Raw genomic sequence first — 17,061 nt, 5'->3', positions numbered from 1 at the left:
CGAGCCCGCGGCCGCCCCGACTCCGGAAGGATTCGGCCGAGCGGCCGGATGTGACGCTACGGCCCAGGCGCTCGGGAGGCCGCGGAGAAAGCGACGAGAAGGCGGGTAGGGAGGGGCAGGCGCCCGGGTGGCGGGCAGGGGGCGGGAGCGCCAAGACCCCCGCCCGCGCACGCGGAGGAGCCGCGTTGAGGGTCGGTCCGGGCGGTGGGCACGTGACCGGGGCGGCGGGCGGGCGGCTTCTGCCCGGCCCGGCGCGCTACCCCTGAGCGCCCGCCTCCCCGTAGGCCCGGCCCGAGGTCTGGCAGCCAGCGACAGAGCCGGGCGCCCACGGCCCGAGCGCCCCCGGCAGCACCATGCCTGCGCTCCTGGAGCGCCCCAAGCTTTCCAACGCCATGGCCAGGGCGTTGCACCGGCACATCATGATGGAGCGGGAGCGCAAGCGGCAGGGTGAGACGGGGCCAAAGCGGGAGGATGCACGGCCCGGGGAGCACCGCTCTCCCAGGGCTGACCCCCCCACCCACGGGCAGACCAGTGCACAGCGGCCGAAGCTAGAGGGACGGACAGCCCCGTTGTGTCGGGGATTAGAGGCCACACCTAAACTCCAGCGCCCTGGAGCTGGGAAGGACCTTGGAGAGCACCTAATAAACCTCCCCGCCCCAGCCCCCGCGCGGTGATGGGGAAGCCTGTCCCCTCCTAGTGCTTTTGGTACTGGAGCAAGTACAAAGAGTACTGGGATAACCAGTTTTTGCCGGTCTTCATTCTCTAACATTCTGATAGTTTAACCATCCAGCCACTTTCTCTTTCTACCTGACTCTTATTCCAGAGGAGGAAGAGGTGGACAAGATGATGGAACAGAAGATGAAGGAAGAGCAGGAGAGAAGAAAGAAAAAGGAGATGGAAGAGAGAATGTCACTAGAGGAAACCAAGGAACAAGTAAGCAGTCTCTTCATCTCTCCCAGCTCTTTCTTCTCTTGGCTCTCCTGCCTTCACCTTCTCTCCCCTCCCCAGATCCTGAAGTTGCAGGAGAAGCTTTTAGCCCTACAGGAAGAGAAACATCAGCTTTTCCTGCAGCTCAAGAAAGTTTTACATGAGGAGGAAAAACGGAGGCGAAAAGAGCAGAGGTGAGATTGGAGAGCTAAAAATAAAATTGGGCCCAAAGTGTAACTGGGATCGGGTAACAAAACATCAGTGTTTAATGGCAAACGGGACGGGGAGGGGGGTGGGAACGGCATGGGTCGGACTTGTCTTTGATCTGCCTTCCTTTCCCTCCAGTGACCTGACCACTCTGACATCAGCGGCATACCAGCAAGGCCTGACCGTTCACACTGGAACTCACCTCCTCAGCATGCAGGGTAAGGATTAAAGAAACTGCTTGTCAGAATGCGCCTTCCAGTAGGTTGCTGCCTCATTTCAGCATCATGAAGCCCCTCTCCCTCTCTAGGGAGCCCTGGAGGACACAATCGCCCAGGCACCCTCATGGCAGCAGACAGAGCCAAACAGATGTTTGGACCCCAAGTGCTTACGGTAAGAACAGTAGAAATGGGTGTCTAGGCTGAATTTTTTTCCCTACTACTACCACCCAGACCCCAGCGTGCTTACCAGCCAGCACTCAAGTCATGAGTGTGTCCCACCAAACTGTGTACAGGAAATGAGGCAGTCACTTGAGTTTTTGCTTCATGGAGTTCACAGGCAGTTGAGTTCTCATCTTTCCTCCTTAGACCCGGCACTACGTGGGCTCAGCAGCTGCTTTCGCAGGGACCCCAGAGCATGGGCAATTCCAAGGCAGCCCGGGCGGCGCCTATGGGACTGCTCAGCCCCCACCTCACTATGGACCCACACAGCCTGCCTACAGTCCTAGTCAGCAGCTCAGAGGTGAGCAGTGGGAAAAGAGGAAGAGAGCTTTCCTCAAGGCCCAGAGGGAGGAGTGGGGAACAGGCTACGAGGAGGTTCTCGTGACTGTCTCTTGCCTCCTCAGCACCTTCCGCATTTCCTGCAGTACAGTACCTGTCTCAGCCACAGCCTCAGCCCTATGCCGTGCACAGCCACTTTCAGCCCACCCAGACAGGTGACGGACACCCCACGCAGGGGCCCAGTTTCACGGGTCCTCCCTTCCTTTCTCCATTCTCTACTCACTTCACACCCTTCCTCCCCACCTAGGGTTCCTCCAGCCTGGTGGTGCCCTGTCCTTGCAAAAACAAATGGAACATGCTAACCAACAGACGGGCTTCTCTGACTCAGTGAGTAGAGCCTTGCGAGGTCAGGGAAGGGCTACCTATGCTAAGGGGAGCCGCAGGTTGCCTCAGCTAACTTTGTTCTCTGCAGTCCTCCCTGCGCCCCATGCATCCCCAAGCTCTGCATCCAGCTCCTGGACTCCTGGCCTCACCCCAGCTCCCTGTGCAGATGCAACCAGCAGGAAAGGTAAGGTGGTAATCCAGCCCGTGAGAATCCCTACACGACAAGGAAACAGGACTGGGTAGGATAGGTGGTCCCCACCCCCATATTCCCTTCCTCCCTTGGGATGGCTCTCAGTTGGGCGTGGAGTAAAAGGGAGGGCACGCACGCTGACAAAGCCCTCCTTTCATCACCGCTGCCAGTCGGGCTTTGCAACCACCAGCCAGCCTGGCCCTCGGCTCCCCTTCATCCAGCACAGCCAGAACCCGCGATTCTACCACAAGTGACCATCAGATTTGATCTTCAACCTTGCCCCCAGCCCCTGCCGTGGGGGAGGATCCCTGGTGTGTCTTAGTCCCAGGCCAATAAAATCTACTTGCCACTGACCCTGGCTGCGACTATCTGTGTTGCCTCCCACTGGGCTGCTAGGAGGGTGAGGGGTGGCTGGCAGGTCCATAGGAACCACAGGGGGACAGCAGGTTGGTTGTAATGAGCTCAGTGGCAGAGTTCAACCTATACTCTTCTTTCTGATTTCCAAATTGACGTTCTAGTCAGCAAATACCGATTTATTTCGATGCAGCAGCTGAGTTGGGGGCTTCATATTAAACTTGTAGTTTTATTCAGGTTTGATTTTTAACAAATGTGTCGGGGAGAGAGCCCGCAGGAAAGGGTGAAGCCCATGGGGGCAGGGCCCTCCCAGATGCCTGAGGAGGGGGCAGGTCCCCTCCCCTCTCCTCCTCTTCCCTTCCCATTTAAAGGGATTTGGGGAGAGACATAGGCAGGGGAGGGGGCTGGTCCCCAGTCTGTGGGGGTGGTGCTTGGGAAAAAGGGCTATTGGGGAATAAGGGACCAGACCAGGGATGAGTAGGAGAAGGGCACAAGGAACATTTGCCAGAATCCACAGCTTTCTGATTCCAGATTGAATTAAAAAAAAAAAAAAAAAAATACCAAAAAAAAAAAAAAAAAACCAAACCAACCTAAACCACAAGCAGCACCCACCCGGTCTCCCCCACCAGGGCTGTAGTGCGAGGGGAGAAGAGGAGGGCAGCGTCACCAAGGCCATGGTTCACTCACTCCTGGCCAAGGGAGCAGGGTGAAGGGCACGGGCTCCCCGACAGATTGAGGGTGTAGGGGAAACCAAAATAAAATGTCAAATAAATTGTGTAGGAGGAGTCCAGCCAAGGGCCGGGCCAGAGCTGGGCCAGGCTGGGGGAGGGGGCCTCTGCAGGCTGGAGGATCACTGCTGCCACCACAGCCACCCTGGGTAGAAGAGAGAAACCAGGTGAGACAGGATAAAACCTTCAAAGGGAAAAAGGGTGAGGGGAACAAGCACCACAGTCAATTAAGACCAAAGTAGCTCTTCCATGGAGATAACAAAGTGAGTGGAGGGGGCTGGGGGGAGGGGGGTCACCACACTCACCTGGGAGCCAGTTATTTTGCCATGGCCTTGATTGCAACAGCTGCCTCCTCTGTCATGGCAGACAGCACCGTGATCTGGGGGAGCATGGGGGATAGTCAAGTCTGAGCTCAGAGAAAGAAGCACAAAGAACAAGGCTGGGCATAAAAGAAAGAGGGGGGGCACCATACCAGTATCTCTTCTCCACAGTCGTACTTCTGCTCAATCTCCTTGCCAAGATCTCCCTCAGGCAGACGGAGGTCCTCTCGCACCTCCCCGCTGTCTTGGAGCAGTGATAGATACCCATCCTGGATGCCAATCAGCTGGGGGCAGACAGGGAAGGAAGCTGAAGGTAGGCCCAAGTAGCCTGAGGATAAAGGGTCTGATGGGCAAACTAGGGTGGGAAACTGCTAATACCAAATACCCTCTCCTCCTGCCAATCTCCCTTCTCTCAGCACAAGGTCTTCTCGCCAGTCTCTATTTTCCTCCCACAAACCACTAACCCATCTACATCCAGACCATCTACATACCTGGAAATCGTTCCTTTTGATGTTGGGGACATCCATATTATGAGTTGACGGGCAGATATCTTCATATTTCTTCCCAGTAAAGATGTCAATACCAACCAGATGGACCTGTATGCATGCATCACATCAAAGAGAAACCCAACCAAACTCTAGGATGGAGGAGATAAAGGCTCAAGTTATCCCTGGCTAGTGAGGGAAGTCAGACTAGGTTGTCAGGACAAAGATTAGAGGAGCTGGAATTGAACCAATCAACTCAAGAAAGAAACACTAAAGCCTCTAAAAAGAGCCTGGGGCCAAAAGACCACCACTGAGACTGGAGTTGACAGCACACAGGAAGGTTGTAGGACAGGCTTGGAGCAGTCACCTCGAGCTATCAAAACATTAACGAGAGACCAGGATCCTAGGGGAGCAGGAGGAGTCTAGGTGAAAGTCTGGAAGAAGCTTTCTGGACATCAGCATAAAAGGCTGAGAACTTGGAAAATAAGGAAGGTAGAAGGAAAAGAGCTGAGAAAACAGGAAGGAATGAGAAAGAAGACAGCTGAAAAGAAAAAAGGACTTGGGGAAAGAACAGAAAAAACGATGCATTTAGGAAATAAGAAAACCAGAAAGAACAAAGAATGATCTAGACATCTGGGGTAACTCAGGATGTGCCAAGTCAACAGAAGACAGAAAAACTGATTTGGGAACAAAACCACAAGAAATCCAACAAGGGTGAATCAGGTTGAACTTTTGAGAAAAAAGAAAAAGTAAAGTTACAAGGAGGGATATAAGAAAAATGTTAGGACCTAAGGAAGCAAGGAGGCTCCAGGAGAGGGGGCAGGTAGAGACACTCTGATGCTGCATCAGAGATCCAAGGGGAGAGCTGGCACTGGAGAGTGGGGCAGCAATTTGGAAAATCAGAGGTGTACACTGGAGCCCCTCCGAGAGATGTTAGGATTGGAGAAATCCTGGGCAAAGTGATAGAAACAAAGAGAACCTACAAAGACTCAAATGGACAGACAAATAGAAAAAGTGACGGAGCAGCTGAAGAGTCAGAGCATAAAGGACCACAAAGAGAAGTTGGAGACACACAAAGATGGAGAAAGGGGGGATTCCAAGGATGACAGGGCACAGAAGGGTAACCAAGGAGGAAGCTGAAGGCTGGTGTAGTAGTTGAAAAAGGTGTCCAGGGCTGAGTGCTGAACACAAGGAACTGGATGGTAATAAAAGAGCTAAAGAAGATAGGGGGCTAGCATTGATGACAGCTGGTGGGGAAGACAAGATATGGAAATGAAATTCTAACCTTGGCATGGCCGTGCTTGCCAGTCTTGGAGGTTGACATCTCCACAATCTTACATGGCCGGCCTTTGAGCACCACAAAGCCATTCTTACGTAATGCTGAGCACTGCATCGGGAAGGTGGCTGAGGCCCCTGCATCTCCTGTCTCGAAGTCCAAATCATCTGCCATTTTAAGAGGCTTCGATTCCAACTAGAATCAAGAAGAGAACTAGGGTCAGTAAGGATAGAATTAATAGGGTCTCCAATTTATCCCACTCTACTCTAGAAACACTGCTTCATTTTTTCCCCAGCACTTTATTCCATTACCCACGTAAAATAAAGTTCCTAGATTAAATACTGATTGGAATCAAAAATACTATGTGTGTGGCGGTGGGAGATAAGCAGGATTCCCCACCCCAAATGAAAGCTAAAGGGGTGGCCCGGGATAGAAAAAGCTCCAGGAAGTCAGGATGTCAAATCTCTGAGATGGGCAAAGGCCTAATTCCTGGTAGGGGGAGGACTCAGGTGTTGCTTGCCACTGAAAACCAACCACCCCTCTTCCCCACACATAACCAGGGCTATAATTAGGTGAGCAGCTATGAGCCAGCAAAAGGGCGGGGCTAATGTGGGGGGGGAGGGGTGGAGACCGGAGGACAGGGAGCCCCACCCGTCTCTGTTACCCCCCCCACCCTATCCACACACGAGCCAGTCACTGGTACAGGAAACCACAAGGCCTCTTTGGGGGATTCCCGCCTCTCCAACATGCATTTGCAGACGCAGCCGAGGGGGAGAAAGTAAAGTTGTTTTCTAACTGATCTCCCTGCCAAACACCTCTGCTTTCCCAAAGGGAACCCAGGAACCCAGCCTCTCCTCAAGGGCCCTCCCACTTTTCCCAGGATGCACCGGTCCTGTCGGCTTTTCAGGCCGGGCCTGTACAGTCAGTAGAAAGTGGGAGAGTGGGGAGTGGTGAATGACGATAAAATGAAAGCAAAAGGCTGGTAGTAGTTAGTGAGTAGTGTAAATTATACTAGGCTAGCAGAGTTAAGGACCCTAAAACCAGGAACTCCCAAAACAGACACAACGAGAAAGACAGTGACAAGGTGAAGAGCACCTATCAAAATGGGTAATTCATCTGCCCGGGACTTTAAAGCGCTGTCGGGACGACCGATAAGAGTTGGGCTCCCGTCCAATCGCCCTCGGTTTCCCACTTTCTCTGGCGTCCCAGCACGGACAAATGCCACTTACACCTGGCTGGCCGCCTCACTTCACAGGAGGATTGGGGGAAAAGCTACAGGGGCCCATGAGGTGGGGGAGCGCTAACATATGCCCACAGCGGGCTCACGGAGGTGATCAAGATCAGGGCGTCGGGCTTCTCCCACTCCTCAAAATTCCAAACTCCCTTAGGCGCCCGCGAGGACCACCTCTCTCCGCGCTGGGGGTTGCCGGCTCCCGCCCACCATGTGGCCGCCCGGGGCTTCCGGTGGCCGGGACCTGGGGGGAGGGGTCCCCGCGCTGCCATGCGGCCCCCGTCCACCTTCGGCCATGCGGCCTCCGACCCCAAGGGCAGCCTCTCATAGGGGGCACTTCCGGTACTGCGGCCACCCCCTCCTCAAAGGCCGCGCCAGGCCGGAGCCACGCAGCCTCCCCTCCCCCCCGCCGGCCGCCAACCCCCCCCCACATGCCCTCACACCGAATAGCCCCCTCCCCCACCTCACGTGGCCGCGCGGCGCCCGGTTCTCAACGTCCCAGGTACCCTTACCCCGGCGGGCCGATCTTGCCCCCGGCCCTCGCCCCAGCTTGGCCGCCCGGCGGCCTTTCCCGCGTGGCGGCCTCGCGGCTCGCCGTCCCCCGCCCTGCGTCGCTCCAACGTCACCGGGCCAGCCCCAACCGTCACCCCGCGCGCCAACCGGGTCGCGCGCCCGAGCCTCTCCGCACCTCGCGCCGCTCTCAGACCGAATCTTGTGCGGCGGCGGCGGCCGCCGATCCCCTCTGCCCCCTCCCCGACCCTCGCGCAGTTCCATCTCTACTCCCAGGCCCAAGCCAAGGTTCCGCGCACGCGCGCCCTGCCCGCTCTCACCTCGCGCGAATGCACTGACTCGACCCCGTTCACTCGCGGCGAGCCCAACCGCTGCCCCAGAGCCCGCTGCCGCCGCCGCCGCCGCCTCTACCGCCGCCGCCGCTGCTGCACACGGGTCTTAGTACGCAGGCGCCGACTCCCCACTGACCAACCAAGCAGCCCTGTGACAGCCGCGCAAGCGTGCTATCTATCTCCTCCGCCCTCCACCCCCGCACTGCGCAAGCGCACAGATTCTCCCGGCTCTCCACCCTCCCTCCCACCTACCCATCCAATGACGCGCATCCGTGACCCCGCCCCTCACAATTCCTGAGTTCGTCCCACCAGTAGGCAACGCGCAGGCGCATCCGGTTTTTTAATCCCTTCAACCTCCTCTCCCATCCCCGTGTTAGACCACCAGCCCTACCGGACGGTTCTTGCGCCTGCGCAATAAGAAGCCCTGCACTCCACACCCTCTGAAGGAAACGCCTCGGCCTCAAGGCGCATGCGTGTTGGGAGTCCTGACCGCCCCTTCCACTTCAGACGTCGTCTGTACGCCAGGCGTTGAAAAGACCACGCCACTGTACTGCTGGTGTCGTCTAGAACGCATGCGCCTTAGGAAACGCCCCACCTCGACTTTAGCTGGGCTTAAGACTCACACGTTTCAGAAAACTTGTACTGTGGGGTGGGTCCTTGGTCTCAAAACCCATTTCCCCGCTTCCCACTTCCCCTGGTTCCACACATGCGCGAGAGAGCTCTTTACGCTCCACTCTTCCCAGCGCGCTAGTGTGGTCGGGTTACCACCCATCTCAGCTTCACTTCTCTGAACTGTGCGACTCTGCTCTGCCATAGAGTTTCATCCAGAAAGATAGAGCGGTCCTGTCCCAGCCACCATCTTGTTTAAACCCTCGGTCCATGTTGGTCTCTATGGCTTCCATAGAGGCCATTCTACTTCTGAATCCTAAAATAAAGAGATTTACATGACGTTTCTCTTTTTCCCCCAACTGTTCTCTGCGGTCTCCAAAACAGTTGTCTACGAGCACCCTTAGAAAAAATTCTCTATAAAGAAGAGTGCTGTATCAAATTACACTGACATTCTCTAAATCATGGGAAGTGACCAATGAAACCAGAAACAAACTATCTCTCGGAATGAATTTCCCTGGCCCTCGTTCTAGAGAAGAAAGGCGCTGCTTTTCCTGAAAGTTTGTAGTCTTCTTCCTCTAGTTCCTAGGTTTTCAGCACTACCTTCATAGCTACCTTGTTTGCTTCAGTAAGCTAGGTTGACAACAGTATTATGGAACAAGACAAGCAGCTAAATAGCTCGACTTGGAATCCAAAATCCTAAATCTGGTTCTTGTTTAAGATGTGACATGATGGATATGAACTGCAAACACTAGCTTGAATTAATACATTTACGTAGCACATTATACTATCACCCCCAGCTCCTCCCACTCAATTTTCTGAAGTTTCTGCCATTTCCTTTGGGGAAAACAAACTTCCTGGGTGCACTGTTTGAAAGTTCAATTCATGCTCTTCTCAAAGATGTATTGTCCAAATGACCCAACAATTCCACTCCTAAGTATATACCCACCCCCAAAAATTAAAAACAGGTACTCAAATCCTTGCACACAAATGTTTAGAGAGCCTAGATGAACTTTGAAAACATCATGATAGGTGAAAGAAGCCAAACAAAAATAGGTCACATACTCTATGAGTCCATTGATATGAGATATACAGAATAGGTAAATCCATAGAAAAAAAAGCAGGCTGGGGCTTCCGTGGTGGCGCAGTGGTTAAGAGTCCGCCTGCCGATGCAGGGGACGTGGGTTCGTGCCCCGGTCCGGGAAGATCCCACATGCCACGGAGCGGCTGGGCCCATGAGCCATGGCTGCTGAGCCTGCGCGTCCGGAGCCTGTGCTCCGCAATGGGAGAGGCCACAACAGTGAGAGGCCCGCGTACAGCAAAAAAAAAAAAAAAAAAAAAGCAGGCTGGTGGTCACCAGGTGCTAAAAGGGAGGGGAATGGGAAGTAACCGCTTAATGGTCATGGGGTTTTATTTTAGAGTGATGAAATGTTTTGGAATTAGAGGTGGTGGTTGCACAACATATGAATGTACTAAATACCACTGAATTGTTTATTTAAAATGTTTAGTTTTATGTTATGTGAATTTCACCCTCAATTTAAAAACACTTGGGGTTCTCTGGTGGCGCAGTGGTTAAGAATCTGCCTGCCAACGCAGGGGACACGGGTTCGAGCCCTGGTGGGGGAAGATCCCACATGCCTCAGAGCAACTAAGCCCGTGTGCCACAACTACTGAGCTTGCATGCCACAACTACTGAAGTCTGCACACCTACAGCCCGTACTCCGCAACAAGAGAAGCCACTGCAATGAGAAGCCCCGCGCACTGCAACGAGGAGTAGCCCCTGCTCGCCGCAACTAGAGAAAGCCCGTGTGCAGCAACAAAGACCCAACACAGCCAAATAAATAGGTGAATAAATTAATTAATTAATTAAAAAGAAAATGAAAACTCTTGTACACGAATATTCAAAGCAGCATTATTCATAACAGCCAAAAAGTAGAAACTACTCAAATGTCCATCAACTGATGAAAGGATAAATAAAATATAGTATATCCATACAATGAAATCTTATTCAACAATAAAAAGGATTGAAGTACTGGGTACATGCTACAACATGGATGAACCATGAAACTATGCTAAATAAAAGTCAGTCACAAAAGGCCACATACAGTAGTGTGTAATTCCATTTACATGAAATGTACAGAATAGGCAAATCCATAGAGACAGAAAGTAGAGAGTAGTTGCCTAGTGCTTAGGGGTTAGGGAGAAATGAAGACATGGGGAGGGACTGCTAACGCCTGTGGGGGAAGGGGCAAAGGGTGTCTTTTAGGATGATGAAAATGTTCTAAAATTGATTGGAGTGATGGTTGCCCTCTTCAGATATTAAAAAACATTGAATTGGGGCTTCCCTGGTGGCGCAGTGGTTGAGAGTCCGCCTGCCGATGCAGGGGACACGGGTTCGTGACCCGGTCCGGGAAGATCCCACATGCCACGGAGCGGCTGGGCCCGTGAGCCATGGCCACTGAGACTGCGCGTCCAGAGCCTGTGCTCTGCAACGGGAGAGGCCACAACAGGCCCGCGTACCGCAAAAAACAAAAAACAAAAAACAAAAAACAAACCATCGAATTGTACACTTTAAATAATTAAATTGTTAGTATATGAATATCCTGATAAAGCTGTTACTTTAAAAATGTGTTGTTGGAAAAGCTAAAGCTGGTCCTTTGTTTAAAAAAATAATAACAATAGACATACCTCTGGCAAGATCAACCTAGAAAAAAAAGACATAAACTATGTTAGAAGTGGAAAAGGTCATAAATCAACTATAGCTGAGATTAGAAACCATTATAAGACAAACTATGAAGAAGACTTGCTGAACAAAAGAAAAAAAAATGAGCATTTCCTCAATAAATAAATTACAAAGGGAAAAAGAAAACCAGCAGGGGAAACTACAGATTAAAAAATGTAAGTCAAATGAGTGAGTTTGGACTCAAACAAAGTACAAAAGGGTGGGAACATTAAGAGACAATTAGAAGTCTGAACACTGGTATTTTATATTAGGAAATTATTCATGTGTTTGGTGTGCTAATATGAGGTTATTTTTTAAAGTCGTCTTTAACAGTACATATGGAACTATTTACATGTGAAATGATATCTCTGGAGTTTGTCTCAAAATAATACATGAGAGGCAGAAGTGGGAAGAGGTATAGATAAGGCTAAAGTTAGGGGATGGGAAATGGGTTTATGATACTCTTTTTTCTCCTTATGCATGTTTGACATTTTCCATAATCAAAGTGCTTCAGACCGTTCTTTGTTAATACATTTGTAAACAGTCTAAGTGGACAATTTCCTGAAATATATAATGTATGTGTATACATATATACAATTTATCAAAATTAAATCAAAGAAATAGAAAACCTAAATAAACTCTTACCAAATTGATGGAAAAAAAAAATGTGTTGTTGGGAATTCCCTGGCGGTCCAGGAGTTAGGACTCTGCGCTTTCACTGTTGAGGGTGTGGGTTCGATTCCTGGTGGAGGGAGGAACTAAGCTCCCACATGCCGCCGTGTGGCGCGGCCAAAACAAAACAAAGTTAAAAAAAAGTCAAACAGACTAAGCGAAGCTTGAGGATGAGCAAATGGGTAACGCTTAGGTGTGGGTGAGGGGGCGGGACGTTCCTGGACCCGCTCTTACAGCACTCAGCTGCTGGGATCAGCGGAGAAACCTTGAGTGCATTCACTCAGTCGTCCATTCATTCAGTTCATATTTACTGAGTCCATTAAGTGCCAGATACTTGGGATACAAGGGTGGTGAGATTAGCACTATGGTCCCTGCCCCACAGTTGGGAGAAGGAGATTATCAGATAATAAACCAATGTATAACATTAGCCCGTGTGCTCAGGCCAGTACCTGTCTACCACCAGTGACTGATGGGTTTATGAACAGCAGTTGGTATGAGAGTAGGAGGAGAAGCCCTGAGAAAATGCCTGAGGGATCTTCCGTGATTTTGACCTTGCTCCTGTGGAAGTTAAGAAAAAGAGGGTGGAGATGGAGAAGAATGAGACTGGAGTGGTTCTGGGCCTGGAGGAAAGGCCCAGGAGTTCTCCCCACCCCCCCCCCCCATTCCCAGAGGCCTTGCAGAACCCAGGTGCTAGGGAGAGAAGCCAGAAAGTCTCTTAGAAACTGGACCAAGCAAGTAGGGAATAGGTCTGAGGACGGAACAGGGACCCAGTTCACAGAAGAAGGAAACTCAGTGAGCCCATCGCAAATGACTCTAGAGCATTAGATCATTCGTTTGCTCAGTCATTCACTCTCCAGGTAGAAACTGAGGCTCGCTCTGGGCCAAGCCCTGTGGTCAGACTGAAGAGGTAGCCAGGGGACTTCCCTGGTGGCACAGTGGCTAAGATTCCGTGCCCCCAATGCAGGGGGCCCAGGTTCAATCCCTGGTCAGGGAACTAGATCCCACATGCATGCCGCAACTGAGAGTTTGCATGCCACAACTAAGGAGCCCGCCTTCTGCAACTAAGACCTGGTGCAACCAAATAAATAAATAAATATATTTTTTAAAAAAGGTAGCCGGGCAACTGCAGAGCAGAGCCATGCAGCCGACAGCAGGGCACGCGGGGGCTGAGTGAGCGCCCAGAGGGGCCAAACCCAGCCTGGAAGCCCGGCAGTTCTTTTGTCAGGGAGACACCCGAGCTGAGGAACCTGGAGAAAGATCGGCCGTCAACAGGGTGAGGGAAGGTCTGGGAACTTGGTGGGCAAGGGATAAAGCAAAATTAGCTGGGTATCAACCCTTCTTGGCTGGTCTAGACCCATGAAAAGAACACCTCAAAGGGGAATTCCCTGGCGGTGCAGTGGTTAGGAATCTGCACTCCCACTGCAGGAGCCCTGGGTTCAATCCCTGGTCGGGAACGCAAGCCACGAGGCCAAAAAAACCAAAAAGAATATCTCAAGGTATAAGAGAGGAACTGAAGGGCAGATGGCCTCTGTGTTGAGAGAAGGAAGATCCAAGGGGCAGGTTAGGGCCTCAATCCTCAAACAGGACTACCCTTGCTGCATCCTGGGTCCAGGGCCCGTGCACCGGCCCACAGTCACTTGGTCACTCCAAATCCCATTCCTGCCTCCCCTCTCTCCACCTGGCCATTTCTCCTGTGCCTTTCAGCACTGAGGTCTGGCTTCACCTCCAGCCCATGCCATCCTGACACTCCCAGGCTAACTTGAATGGCATCTTCTCTGCCCCTGTGCTCACTCCTACCCATCGCCTGTCCTACAGACAATATGTCTGTCTCCCTCTCCAGACGCTGAGCTCTGTGTGAGCAGGGTAGTCCCCACACCCACCACAGAACCTGACACGTGGCTAGCTCTGAATGTTTATAGAATGAATAAATAAATGAGTGAATGAATGAGGAGGGGCAGCAATCTGAGCCCGAGAGAAACTGCCAGATGCTCAGCGGGAATCAAGAAGAAAGAGGGTTTTAAGACCAGCGAGGGGGGCTTCCCTGGTGGCGCAGTGGTTAAGAATCTGCCTGCCAATGCAGGGACACGGGTTCGAGCCCTGGCCTGGGAAGATCCCACATGCCGCGAAGCAACTAAGCCCGTGCACCACAACTACTGAGCCTGAGCTCTAGAGCCCACGAGACATAACTACTATGCCCACGTGCCACAACTACTGAAGCCTGTGCGCCTAGAGCCCGTGCTCCGCAACAAGAGAAGCCACAATGAGAAGCCCGCTCACTGCAACAAAGAGTAGCCCCCGCTCGCCACAACTAAAGAAAGCCCGTGCACAGCAATGAAGACCCAACACAGCCATAAATAAATAAATTTATTAAAAAAAAAAAAAACACCAGTGAGGGGACCTTCCTGGTGGTTCAGTAGCTAAGACTTCCACTACAGGGGGCGGCAGATCTGCCGGGAGAAGGTGGGTGAGAAGTTTTGCAAGAAGATCACCAACATTGTAGAGGTGATGAACCAGCACGAGGACACGCCCAAGATGCCCTCGCAGTCGGAGGTGGACAACGTGTGTGACACAGGCTTGCGGGACGTGCAGCCCTACCTCTACAAGATCTCCTTCCAAATCACCGACACCCTGGGCTCCTCCGTCACCAACACCATGCGCAGCCTCATCAAAGACACCCTGGCCCTCTAGGCCTCACTGGGGCCTTGGGCACTCCTTGATGGCTTGCGGACCTTGGCTTCTGGGAATCGTACTGTTAGGCCCTTGGGGCTCTGAAACCCACTCTGGGTCCTTGATGAGACTTGGAAGGGCCACCTCTGGCTTCCTGTTGTGTGGTTGCCAGTCTCTGGTCATCCTCGTCACCTTCACTGACGGTCAAGTCCGGCCTACACTGTCTCTCCGCACCCCTGGTGGGGGTCCCTTTCCTACACTGTACAGAGGAGCCATCACTAGGATGGGAAATAAAGTTGAGAATGTGGAAAAAAAAAAAAGACTTCCACTGCAGGGGGCATGCATTCAATCCCTGGTTGGGGAACTAAGATCCTGCATGCCATGTGGCATGGAAAAAAAAGACCAGTGAGATGTGGCAGGTGGGTGAAATGGGTGAAGGGGGTCAAAGGTACAAACTTCCAATTATAAAGTAAAAAGTCCTGAGGATGTAATGTACAGCATGGTGACTATACCTAATTACACTGTATTGTATGCTTGAAAGTTGCTAAGAGTAGAGGTTCAAAGTTCTCATCACAGGAAGAAGGAAAAATTGTAACTATGTGTGGTGATGTATGTTAACTAGATATAGTGTGATAAGGATGTTAACTAGATAGTGTGATAATCATTTTGCAATCTATACATATATCAAATCACTATGTTGCACATCTGAAACAAATATAATATTATATGTCAATTATATCTCAAAAACAAAACGAAATCAAAAACAGTGAGATGTGAGTTGAAGTTAGAGATTAAAGAGTCTACTCAGGGCACACATCAGAGCCACCTTGTCCTGACCTGCCAGGAAACAGGTCCAAGACCTGCATGCCCTTCTCTCTCCTGTGTTCACCTCTCCTCGTCTTTACGATGCTCGGTTCAGCTTAAAATAACTGACTCTTCTTGGCACTGGTGCCCCCAATTTGTTCTTTGAAGGAAAACGGGACTGGGCAACTCAGAGATGAGTGGGACTCACGAACTCCTAGTTTCACAAAGGGGAAACCAGCTTTAGAGATGGAAGTTGGACAAGAAAGAAGTTTCCCCACTGTGCGATGCAGGGGACGTGGGTTGGATCCTTGGTCTGGGACATAAGATCTCACATTCCAGAGGCGCAACTAAGCCCTCACGCCACAACTACTGAGCTCGCACGCCTCAACTGGAGCCCACGTGCCGCAAACTACAGAGACCACACGCTCTGGAACCCGCGTGCCACAGCTAGAGAAGAGAAAACCCGCACGCCACAACTAGAGAGAAGCCCGCTTGCCACAATGAAAGATCCGGCATGCCTCAATGGATATCCCGCGTGCCGCAACTAAGACCCGATGCAGCCTTAATTAATTAATTAATTAAATTTAATTTAAAAAAGAAAGAAAGAGGATTCCCCCTGCTTGAGGCCCATCTCCTGCCTGTTTAGAGAGGAGGGAGTCTCCCCTCCTGCCAACCCTGAAGAGGAAGTTCCTCAAGTCTGCCCTGCAGTTCATCTGCGTAGCCCATCTTAGGGGCTGCTTGGGCTCCCCAGACTGAGCTGTAATGTCAGAGTTTGATCTGACCAAACTACCCCCACTGTCTTCTGCAGCCTGCCAGGGAGGACTAAATCCTCACCAAAGGGGTTAGTCCTCTGAGAAGAGTCAATTCCACCGAGAAGAACCCAGTAAAGCGCTTTAGACATCATTCAGGCGCCTCTGGATTCAGGACAGGATTTTTGCCTGGATTCGAGGCCTGCGGGATTTAGGTTCCAACCTCCCCATCCCAGCTGTTCCTCGCCAGAGCCTCCGCAGGCCTCCTGCACCTCCCAACACAGTCATGCCCTTCCCCCTCCTGGGCCACTCACACTGTGTAGCTTTTGAAACCGAGCAGGACCCTGTGGGGCTCCTGGGCATGGAAGCCTTTCTGTCCCCTGTTTCTTGTTTGTAGGGAACAGACTCCAGCCTCCATGACCTTCCCTGGGTTCCAAAGGGCAGATTCAAACAGTTGCTCCTCGGGAAGGGAGAGGATGCAGACAGAGACAAGGGAGAGGCAGCCAAGAAACCACCTGAGGCAACATTAAAGGAACCAGAGAAGTCAATCAGGATTAGGAAAGCAGGGACTTCCCTGGTCCAGTGGTTAAGACTCCTGCAGAGGGCGCAGGTTCAATCCCTGGTCGGGGAACTAAGATCCTGCATGCCAGGCCAAAAAAAAAAATTAGGAGACCACCTGAGACAAGATGAAAGGAGTGCAAGCCCTGCACACACTCTAATCTTATCAGCAACCCTACACTTGATCCATTGCTATAAAAACTCCTCACCAGGGCTTCCCTGGTGGCGCAGTGGTTGAGGGTCCGCCTGCCGATTCAGGGGACGTGGGTTCGTGCCCCGGTCCGGGGGGATCCCGCGTGCCGCGGAGCGGCTTGGCCCGTGCGCCGTGGACGCTGAGCCTGCGCGTCTGGAGCCTGTGCTCCGCAACGGGAGAGGCCGCGACAGTGGGAGGCCCGCACACCGTAAAAAAAAAAAAAAAAAAACAAAAAAAAAAAACTCCTCACCAATTCCTCATGGGTTGGGACACACAATTCTGAGAGGCACGAGCCCGCTGTGTCCCCCTTTGCCTGGCAAAGCAATAAGGCTATTCTTTTCTACTTCACCCAAAACTCTGTCTCCGAGATTCAATTCGGTACATCACTTTGGCCCAGTCACTTAGCCTCTCTGGGACTATCTCCTCATCT

The 17,061-nt window shown here is 51.9% G+C and overlaps 2 protein-coding genes across 3 annotated transcripts; one reads left to right on the top strand and one right to left on the bottom strand.

Moving 5' to 3' along the window:
- The first annotated feature begins 60 nt into the window (after positions 1-60).
- Positions 61-3,363, top strand: GPS2 (G protein pathway suppressor 2). Of its 2 annotated transcripts, XM_082860932.1 has the most exons (11): positions 61-105; positions 285-447; positions 824-933; positions 1,009-1,121; positions 1,273-1,352; positions 1,442-1,524; positions 1,719-1,872; positions 1,976-2,065; positions 2,158-2,237; positions 2,323-2,418; positions 2,595-3,363. In XM_082860932.1, exons 2-11 carry the CDS (start codon positions 354-356, stop codon positions 2,676-2,678), a joined length of 984 nt encoding a protein of 327 aa, XP_082717058.1. In that variant the 5' UTR covers positions 61-105; positions 285-353; the 3' UTR covers positions 2,679-3,363. The 2 variants fall into 2 exon arrangements, with proteins under 2 accessions (XP_082717058.1, XP_082717057.1); XM_082860931.1 differs by having other exon boundaries at positions 824-1,121.
- A 24-nt stretch (positions 3,364-3,387) lies between these two features.
- Positions 3,388-7,790, bottom strand: EIF5A (eukaryotic translation initiation factor 5A). The gene is made up of 6 exons (XM_082860933.1): positions 7,649-7,790; positions 5,597-5,782; positions 4,318-4,422; positions 3,979-4,110; positions 3,812-3,885; positions 3,388-3,651 (listed from the first exon to the last, which is right to left on the bottom strand). The coding sequence occupies exons 2-5, from the start codon at positions 5,759-5,761 to the stop codon at positions 3,823-3,825; spliced, it is 465 nt and encodes a 154-aa protein (XP_082717059.1). The 5' UTR covers positions 5,762-5,782; positions 7,649-7,790; the 3' UTR covers positions 3,388-3,651; positions 3,812-3,822.
- Between the last annotated feature and the right edge of the window lie 9,271 nt (positions 7,791-17,061).

The sequence above is a fragment of the Leucopleurus acutus genome (assembly GCF_964270905.1).
Source record: "Leucopleurus acutus genome assembly, chromosome: 19".
Lineage (NCBI taxonomy): Eukaryota > Metazoa > Chordata > Mammalia > Artiodactyla > Delphinidae > Leucopleurus > Leucopleurus acutus.
This window is presented reverse-complemented; position numbering and strand designations above follow the sequence as displayed.